General features: G+C 37.6%; 1 protein-coding gene across 1 annotated transcript; it reads right to left on the bottom strand.

Annotated features, from left to right (window-relative positions):
- Positions 1-1,797: 1,797 nt before the first annotated feature.
- LOC108967648 lies at positions 1,798-10,515 on the bottom strand. The gene is made up of 3 exons (XM_018931213.1): positions 10,495-10,515; positions 9,574-9,780; positions 1,798-2,061 (listed from the first exon to the last, which is right to left on the bottom strand). The coding sequence occupies exons 1-3, from the start codon at positions 10,513-10,515 to the stop codon at positions 1,909-1,911; spliced, it is 381 nt and encodes a 126-aa protein (XP_018786758.1). The 3' UTR covers positions 1,798-1,908.
- Between the last annotated feature and the right edge of the window lie 297 nt (positions 10,516-10,812).

Genomic DNA, 10,812 nt, shown 5'->3' with positions numbered 1-10,812 from the left:
TTTTCATTGAAGCGGAATACTGCTTAACCGGGATTCACTGTACACATAAATCAGAGGAATATTGAATATTTTATTTGGCACATTTCTTGACTTGAAAATCGACAAATAAACTATGTTGTCAATTTTATTCTATACTTACATTTGCGGGGTTGTCGCTTTTTCCTTCTCATACAAATACCAGAAATTGTTCAATTTGTGATTTTTAGCTTTTGCCAACGTCGAGAAAAGACGCTTGTTGGCAAAGGCATGCTCCGGGAGATGTCATGGTGTTTGTTTTTATGAATGAAGCAAGTTTGCCTGTTGAAAGTGCGCTTGCGTTCATGAATGAAAATATTGTTGTTGTGTACTTTTCTAAACATTTGGGCATCGACTTGGCTGCCATATTGACTTGTGACGCTGCTGCTTGGTATTTGAAACCATTATTGTTTTTGTAGAACAATATTCGTAGTTTTTGCTAGTGACATATTTACATGTGAACGCATATTAGTATGGATGTTGTGTATGCATTATTTGTGAAGGAATGTCATAAGCACATATTTACATGTGTACGCATATAAGTATGTTGGTTTGTGTATGCATTAATTGTCCGACAATGTCGTGCATATAGCAGCAGTGCGCTCACACTTTTTACTGATAAATGATAATATCACGATCTGAATTTGAATTGTACTTACCTATGTATGTATGTACGTAACTATGTGCTGATATGTATGTATGAAAATTGAAATGAAATGCGATTTACATATAATATTATTGTAATATATTATAATAAGTAGTTTAGTATATTATGATAGTATGTCATATATGTATATACTATGTACATATATAGCATGTCTACATACTCATATGTAAATTTATAATATATTATCAGACATATGAAATATTTAAAAAGTAGCTCTTATTTGTACATTAATTACAAATGTTACTTCGAAAATAGCATAATTTAAAGATGAAGTTATCAATTTTGCATGCATTCACAAAAACTCGCAAAATGATATTCAATATCAATTAATATGATTGCATGTATGTAAACGTATAGAATTATATGCAAAAGGCTAACATACGTCTGCAAATACTTTGTGTTTAATACCGGTTAAGCAAAAGATTTACTTTGAATATAATATTAATTTTGTTCTTGTTTCWMTATGCCGTTTTATTCCGATTTGCACTAATAAATTTATATTTTAAATAWATTTGGGTTTGAGTACTTACAATTTTTTCCACGTACTTGTTTGCTGATAAAGTGGTTGACTGGGTGGGTGAAATTGCTACTCCTGAAGATCCAAAAGGTGGTTGTTGGGTGGGTGAATATATGTAGATATATTTGAAGATCCGATGTGTGGCTGATTGGGTTGTTGAATTTGTATAATCCTGATTATCCAAATAAATTTTAATTGGGTGGGTTTATTTTATGAAGCACTCAATCCGGCTCGAAGGACCAAAATGTCGGGGTGATCGACGTGTGTTTGCCGGTGTGCCAAATAAAATAAAAACTATTAGGATTTTGGTAACAATTCAGATTTGTATATTTAAGGGTATAATACTTGCATGTATATAGGGTGAGTAAGTATGTCCAATTGTGTGGTTATGTGTGGTCAATATGTGTGGGTTTATATAATTATAATTTAACTTATGGGTTATTTACAAGTATAATTATAAATTTTGATAAAACCTGATTATGTTATTTATTCCCGCGTTGAGGTGATTTTGCTGCTGTTGTTTTTGTTGTTGCTGCTGATATTGCTGCTGCTGATTTGGCGTCTATATGTCCGTCCGCTGTGGTGATTCGTTCTATTGTGTCTTTCTGTTTGTTGGGTACTTCGCTGTTATGTTGGCGCTGTTGGGTGTTTTTTGCATTGTCCTCTAATTCGTATTTAGACGAGTTAGGAGGACAATGCAGGGATGTGTTCATTTGGTATGAACAAGCTGTGTAAATGCACAAGTCTGCCGTCTGTCCCCATAAAATTTCAATTCGCATTTGCGTTGCTTAAGGCACATTAATTTTGCTCGTCTGTCAGGGCTATAAGCTGCCACAATAGATGCATCCAAAATCTTACAACTCTATTAGATATATCAAAATACAGAAGTTACAACTCAAATTTTTCAAGTAAAGTGCATATTAGGCAACACTTTATATATAGCGATACTTTTAGCGATATAGAAAATTTAACTTATAAGTTAATGACATATTATTTATCAAAAATATTAAAAATTAAAAACAAAACACATTCAGCTATAGACAAAATCATTTCAAAGTTAGGAAGCTTTACAAAATGAGCTCATAATGTAAAAAACTGACATGCGATACTAAAATTTTTTTGTTTTTAATTTGTTAATATTTAATTTCACTTACACTATAATTGAAATCAATGTAAAGAAAAATATGCCTTAGAAATAGGTATTTCAAGACGTCGGGTTGTGAATTTTCGCAGCAATAAAAATTTTCTACATCCCTCATAGTACTTGAACCTAGAACCATCCTGATCCAAAGGGTCATTACATACTCTTTCAAGGATATTGAAAGGAAATAACTCTATATCTATCAGAAAACATACACAGAGTTGTTCTTGTGTTCAATCCTCTCCCTTTCCTAATCTGTCCGAAAAAGTGTTCCAGTTCGACTTGGCAGTCTTCTCGTTTTGACGTTTTCAAATCCCTGCCGGGACAATATATCCCAGAATCGTCTTAAACTGCGAACTCTAATAAACGAAAATTTGTTTGTTATATATCGACCAAACATATCACAAACAATGATAGAGTTAAGTGCTTCTTCGGATACTTCTAAAAAATTCATTTGTTCTAAGCTGCCCAAAAAGGGTTCATCATTTTTTTTTAATGCTCCGAGACATTTGCTATTAAAAAGTTAGTCGAAAAACAATACAAAGTTAACAGCATTCAAAAAGTTTTGAGACTGAAAGATGTTTACGTGATTCGTTGTATAAGTTAACAAAATTAATAATTAAGGCAGGAGCGCCACTAACAATATGCGTCGCTGCCGACGTCTCGCTCTACCGGCGCTTACAATATTAAATTGGTGATAGCATAAGTTTAGATTATAGTTTCTCTTTAAATTCGGCTGTTCTTTAAGTTGGTTGGACATTGCTCCAACAACTAAGAAATTAAAGTTAAACAAGCATTTTTGTACAGTTGTAACAAAATGTTTAAACTGTTATGTTAACGGGCGCCCAATGAGTTGGAGAACCACACATACATCCTGAAGGAGCCTGCAGTGGAATCATCCTCCTAGCCGAATTAATCGTCCGTTCAATCTCTTACCCACTCTTGAGGAAGAGAAGCGTGCGAGAAAGTGGCCATCGGGGGAACCTTAGTAATGACGAAAAGGATTAAACAGGATACTTCTTCCAGTCATGCACGTTCGTAAGATGTTAGTTTTAAGAATTATAATTTTGACTTCTAATTATCAAATTCAATTAACTAAATAAGTGAAAAATTAAAAAAAAAGGCGGAAAAAAGTTCCTATTCCTATATACCGATCCTAAACAAAAAATATTATCTTTTAACAAAAACGAAAAATTTTAATCAGTTGTTCATTTCATAAAAAGTGTATTTAAAGGTGTATCTCTAGTTGAACACAAAAAAATAATTTAGTAAAAATTAAAAAAGAGATAAAGCTCAGTTGTCACTAAAAATTCAAAAAAATAAAAAGGAGGGAAAAAGTTTCTATTCCAATATACTGTTTCCTAAACAAAAAAAAATAATATTATCTATTATCAGTACCGAAAAATTTAATAAGTTGTTCATTTCACACAAAAGTGTATTTAAAGGCGTATTCCTAGTTGAACACAAAAAATAATATAATAAAAAGTAAAAGAAAAGAGAAAAAGTTCCCATTCTATACTGTTTAAAACAATAAAAAAAAATTCTAATTTCTTTGACACAACTTACACGCGCAAAAATATATACGGATATATGAATACTTATTGGTAAAAAATGATTAGCTAAACTAAAAAAAAGGTGCTATCCTACTACCTATTTAGATTTATTAAGAAATATAAAACGAAATTCAATATAACACAAAAGCAAGTTTAGCTAACGAACTGTAATAAATTCTATAAAATAATCCTTATAATAAAATAAAATACGATTATAAATTAAAATTATAATATTATGTTGAAAATCAACATTAAATAACACCACACAAAAGAGGAACTTCTAGTCCTTATAATAAAATTCAAACCAAATATCTCTGCGATTCACCACCTTCGAGGGGACCCTAAGGTGAATAAAATAAAAATATATAATCAAATAAGTAATCAAAATGACTAACCCAAACAATCTTATTCGTCCCCCAATAATAAATATACCATCCGTACCCTCTCCTGCTAATATACCAACTATAGAGCAAGTAAACGCAACACCAGAATTAGAAGCTCTGATTACAAAAATAGTGAGAAATGTATGCCTCACCGAGGACATCAGACAAACTAATCATAACGAACTTAACTGTACAGATGAAGTAATGAACAGCGAATATAGGCATAATATTGACGAACTAGACAAGGTTCCTGACGTAGTTCGATGCCTCAGAGAATTTTCGGGAAATCCAATCGAATACAGCTCTTGGAAGAAGAGCGTAGATAGAATTTTAAAGTTGTATGAACCTATCAGAGGAACAGCTAAATATTTTGKTATTATAAATTCTATAAGAAATAAAATAACGGGAACTGCTGATACTGTTTTGGAGTCGTATAATACTCCACTAAACTGGAACAGTATTTCACGTTGTTTGACTCTGCATTATGCAGATAAGCGGGATCTCGGCACACTTGAGTACCAAATGATTACTATCGTTCAAGGCAACGAAACGGTGTGAAATTCTATCAAGCCGTGTATGAACATTTGTCTCTTATTTTGAAAAAAATTTCGGGTATGTATGTAGTAAAAGATACTTTATCTATTCGTTTCAAACCACGTTTATTAAAATATTGTCAAGTACATACATGCTTAAACACTATTTAGGCACTTAAAACTATGCGGCACAATAGTTTGACGACTTATCAAGTTGCGCGTGCCACGGTGTATATCACTTGACTGTCTCTATCTTATCCGTTTTCCCTACTTCGTCCTCTGTCTGWTCGTTTCATGTTCTGTCGTTCCTCTGTTTGCCTGGGAACTTGCCACCTACCCCGATATCCCATTCCCGCAATCGGTCATCCTGACACATTATTCGACCCCGAATAKCTAGCGCCATGGCTTCATATTTTCAGCTATGGTTGTTGTTCTAAGCGGGCCCTCTTGGTTTCCCACTTTCCTCACCTCATATCTACCATGGTTTAGCTTGACGGCTACCCTATACGGTCCTAAATATTTTGGCCACAGTTTCATAGCGGTCCCGAACTGAGTCTTTTTGATGGCAACTAGATCACCGATGTTGTAGCTAACTTCTCTTTCCTATTTTTATTGAAAGTTCTACAGTTCTCGTTTTGTATTTTATTTATATTTTCTTGAGCACTTTGTCTTACAAAGTCTCTTTCGGTATCAAGCTCCTCTATTGTTAAATCGTCTAATATTTGTCTCAAATCTGGGTAATCGTTTAGCCGCATATCTAACCCGGTGAGAATTTTAAAGGGCGATGTTCTAGTGCTGCGCGGCACAGTGTTATTTAAAACTTGTTGTATCTTCGGCACCTGGTTGTACCACTGGGTGGGGTTGCTTTGACACTTTTTAGCTATAATTGGAATGACCGTTTTGTGTACGCGCTGCACTTGCCCGTTCCCTCGTGGTACTCCTGTTGCGAATAAAAAAATGTTGTATGTTTTCTTTATTACAATAGTCCCTGAAGCTATTAGACGTGAATGCTGCCCCTCTATCGGTTACTACTCGCTTAGGGTTGCCGAATATCGAAGCCTGTCTCTCCAGCCTATCAATCACCTCATCCACCCCCGTAGACTTTGTAGGGTATAACCATGTAAATTTGGAAAACCCGTCCACTATTACTAGAATGTGGTTATATTTCTTGCGTGTTTCGGTTAATGGTCCGACGTGATTAATGTGATATGTCCCTAACGGCTCACATGCTTTATCTATTGGATACAAAAACCCTTCCTTTTTTCCTCTTTTTGCGTCTACGATTATGCATTCCACGCATCCCTTTACAACTTTTGCTACCTTTTCTGTCAAATCTGGTATATAGTAGTTTTTCTCTACAAGTTCCTGTGTCTTTTTTCAAGCAAAATGATTCTGATCGTGTGCTAGTTTAATTATCTCTGTTTCCATGCTGRATGGTACTACGAGCAGTTCTCTTATGGTGTCACAATAAACTATACCGTTCTTCGAGAAGAAATTCTCATAACTTCCTGTTTCCAGGATCTTCTTGACTGCTCTAATCCACGTATCTTGCTCTTGCGCCTCTCTCAGTCTAACTATTAGTGAATCTTCGGCTAATAAACAATAAACGCCACTCAGTGCATCCACGTGCCTCATACGCGATCCCGACCTGTGTTCAACCATGTAGTCTTATTCTTGTAGATACATAACCCACCGCATAACCCTATCTGGGACATCTCTCTTCTTGATCGTCATAGCGAAAGCGTTGCAATCGCTAACTATCTTGAACTTCCTATCTTTAAGGTATACGTTCCATTTCTGCAATGCCTTAACCACTGCTAAAACCTCTAGCTCGAATGCGCTATACTTCTCTTCCGCCACTGTAATTTTGCGGCTCATGTATTCGACGGGGTGAAATAATCGATCCTGTGAATCTCTTTGCAACAAGACCGCTCCAAAACCCTGTTTAGAAGCGTGCGCGTGTACCTCCGTTTCCGCAGAAGGGTCAAAAAGTTTTAATGCCGGTGCGTTAATCAGTGCTTTTTTCAACTCTTCTACAGCTAATAACTGGTCTACACCCATTTTAAAAGCTTCTTCCATCCTGAGTAAGTCTGAGAGTGGTTTGGCTATTATGGAATAGTCTCGTATAAAACGCCTAAAAAACGATGTTAATCCTAAAAACCTCTGTAATTCCTTTTTACTTGTCGGTATAGGAAAGTTTCGCACGGCCCTAGTTTTCTCTACTGACGGTAAAATTTGACCGTTCTCCAGGATGTACCCCAAAAAATTAATTTGCTTCTTTATGAAYTGACATTTCTCCCACTTTATCTGTAACCCATGTTCGCTCGCCTTTCTTAGTACTCTACGTAGTTTTTCCAACGATTCGTTCTCWTCCTTGGCGGGAATAACGATGTCGTCCATGTACATATATGATAATCGTATCATCTTTGAGCATATCCTGAAACACTGCTCGAATAAACCTGCAAAAYACTGCCGGTGAGTTGGTAATACCAAATGGTACGAAACAAAATTCAAATTGGCCGCTGTGGGTGACAAATGAAGTATACTTTCGCGAGTCAGATTCGACTGGTACGTGATAAAACTCATTTTTAAGGTCGAGGATTGTGAAAACTTTCGCGCCCTGCAACTTATCTAACACTTCGTCTACAAGGGCCATCGGAAAGTTGTCCCTTACAATTTTCTCGTTAACTTTGCGAAAATCGCAACAAAACCGCTTCGTCCCACCTTTTTTCTTCGTCAGTACCACAGGTGATGCATATTCCGAAGTGCTGTATTGTATAATCCCYTCTTCTAGCATGGCTTGCACCTGTTCATCTATGTAACGCTGGTCTTCAACTGACGTTCGACGTGGACGCTGCCACACGGGCCTATCATCCGATAGWATAAGCTTCATCTGCACCGGTACGCTTGACGGTTTTCCGAGCATGTAGGTAGTAACTAGGCGCTCTACTTCCTTGGCAATACTTCCATCTAAATGCGATATGTCGATTCCCTTCGACTTCTCCTCTGTTCCTTCATTCTCGGCTAGACAAACGCTTCAAACTCTTTCAAGAAACCATTTCCCCATTCTATGCAGCCACCTTCCCTGGAAACTTCACCCTGGGCTAATCCCGTCAACTCCACCGACTTACGGTGCGAACCCCTCATCTCGGTCTCAACCTCTCCAGAGCTGCCACCCTGGCACTCCGACTCTGCCTTGCTAACTTTCCCATCGGTGTCGTCACTACCCTGTGCTACTCGAGTACTCTGCTTCTTGAACGTCACTGTCCCTTGCCTAAAAACCAGTTCCACGTCCTTGAGGACATCGCTTCCTATTATGGCAGCGTACGGTATATCGCGTTCTCTTACTACGTGGAAAGTAATTTCCAACACGACCTCGTCGATCTCGATTTCAGCGTCAAAGCAACCCAATGTCGTGAGTTGCCCCTGGCCTATTCCATACAAATGCCGCTTCTCCCTACTAAGCTCGATGTCACCTAACATCAAAAGAGTATCGTATCTCATTATACACGAGTCGCAGCCTGTATCTACTAGCGCACTAAAAGTAACGTTATTAATTGACACATCAATAAATATTAGGTTACTTTTCCGTTTGCTCCCCTTGTGGTGGCCTAACGTGTTTACTCGTTCACCTTTAACCATTTTGCAATCCTTGGTAATATGGCCTCTTTGCCTACATTTAAAACATATTGCATTACTGAGCCCTGACCCCAGACATTCTATGGCAAAATGACCTTCTTTGTCACATTTGAAACACTTTTTCCTTTATGGCATCTTCTCACTAAAATCTTTCCCTGACCCTGTCTGAGGCGTGGACACTCTGTTTGACGACATTGGTCCCCCTCTAATTTTTTCGTAGACTCGGATCTGTTCTTTTAGCTCCTTTATGCTTTTCGCCTGGTACAGCATAGCCTTACTTGACCTCGTGTCTGGTACTCCCTCTACAAAATATTCCACAATACTCTTTTCATCGAGATTGATAGCCTTCCCTATTTCTATCAGTGCGTACAAATATTCGTAGATGCTTTCCCTAGCCTCCTTTCGCCTGTTTCTCAACGCGCGGTGGATTTCAGAGGCGCACAACTTTTCGCCGAACTCCTCTAACAATGCATCTTTTAGATTCTTCCAGTCTCTGCAACCTACTAAGCCACGAACGATTTAGCCGCGCCTTTAAGCAATTGTTTCGCATACACATACCTCTGTAGGCCACTTCAACCTACAGTGTCGGCAACATCTTCAAATTCCTCCACCCAGTGATTCACTCCGCGCGTACCATCACCAGAAAATGCCGAAACACTATCTTCTATATCGCGCAGTGTAAACATCGCTCTTTGCCCACCTAAATTACCAGCCGGAGCATCATCGTAAATTGAATTTGTCGATTCATTTTCACTAAGAGCATCTTCACCTGCTTCTTCTTCCCCTTCAAAAACCATGTGCTGTAGCAATCGYAGCTGCAATTCTTTTTTCCTACCGACAACACTTAAATTAAGTTCCCTAAGTTTTCTTTCAGCATCTCCACCGTCATTGCTCTAATCGTGTCGGTATCCATCTTACCAATTGTTGACTACACCAAAACAAAACTTACACTTATAGCATGAACAATATTAACCTGAGAATTATATAATTTTTAACCACTTGTCCCCATTGACATATGTGTATGTAATTTCAATCAAAATAATTTAGGATAAATTAGACATAACAAATACAAATAAGAGAAACAAAATACACAAAATTTCCACGAATACTTGTAATTCTATTTACGTTACTCCTCGCCGTCGCTAAATTGCTGCTAATGCCTGTTGCGTTGTTCTCACTGCTATCGCAATACCAAGTAGATGCACCTTTACTCTCACTATGTACTTGATCGACGCTTTGACTTGCGCCGTTTAGCGGTACATATGTACATAAAAGCGTCTCAGAGTTTATACGGATATAAGCTGCTGCTTTTCTGAAGAACTGTTCAATGCGCTGCCTTTCGGAGTATAAGCGGACACACACAAACTCACATAAATAGTACGCAAGTACTTTGCTGTCTCTTTCCGGCTAAAGTTTTTTGGCACTTTCGTTTTAATGCTTTCAATTTGTCTTTTCCAATTTTGACTGTGACTACTTGGTCAGACACTTGTTTTAGAATAACTGTCATTCACCGGTAAAATGGTACTGTGTCCGTTGGAGCACCCAAAATTCCGGGGATGTTAGAATTTACGTACAGCACGTACACCGCGTTTTCACTGCACTTTATTCTGCAAATTGTCTGATTTTGCTTTAGCGCACATCAAATTGTMTTTKAATGCGTTGCTTTTTCACATGCGCTTATTAGCGAGCACGCTAATTTGTCTACTGCGTACTTTGGCAATATCACTTTTCACTTTGATTTACCTGCGAGCCTGCGTAATAGTTTTTTCTTTCTTTTTTACTTAGCACCGCACTTGTTCACATATCTCGGGCGAGCCCTCAAGTTGTAGTAAAAGACACTTTGTCTATTCGTTTCAAACCACGTTCATTAAAATATTGTCAAGTACATAGATGCTTAAACACTATTTAGGCACTTATCTAGTTGCGCGCGCCACGGTGTATATCACTTGACTGTCTCTATCTTATCCGTTTTCCCTACTTCGTCCTCTGTCTGTTCGTTTCATGTTCTGTCGTTCCTCTGTTTGCCTGCGTAGACTTGCCACCTACCCCGATATCCCATTCCCACATGTATATTGGAAGCGAATCCATGAACGTCTTATTAGGCACCTAACGTGATAAGGCTTTAGATAGTTAAAGGTGACCTACCGCGATTATTGGCAATGAAAGAACCAGTAGACCTACCACAGGCTCTATTATTATGTACAAAATTAGAGAATCAAAACTTAAGGACTCAGTATGCCAGACATACTAGTAACATTGGAAAGGGGCTAAGCACAAGCTCACCACCACTTTTTCCTATAATTCACACCCCAACACATTTAACCGATATCGAGATTATCCTCAACCATTTCGCTCGCCACAAAT

This window comes from Bactrocera latifrons, unplaced genomic scaffold (assembly GCF_001853355.1).
Source record: "Bactrocera latifrons isolate USDA-ARS-PBARC rearing strain unplaced genomic scaffold, ASM185335v1 scaffold_1007, whole genome shotgun sequence".
NCBI lineage: Eukaryota > Metazoa > Arthropoda > Insecta > Diptera > Tephritidae > Bactrocera > Bactrocera latifrons.
Note: the sequence above shows the minus strand (reverse complement) of the source record. Positions and strands in the feature narration are given on the sequence as shown.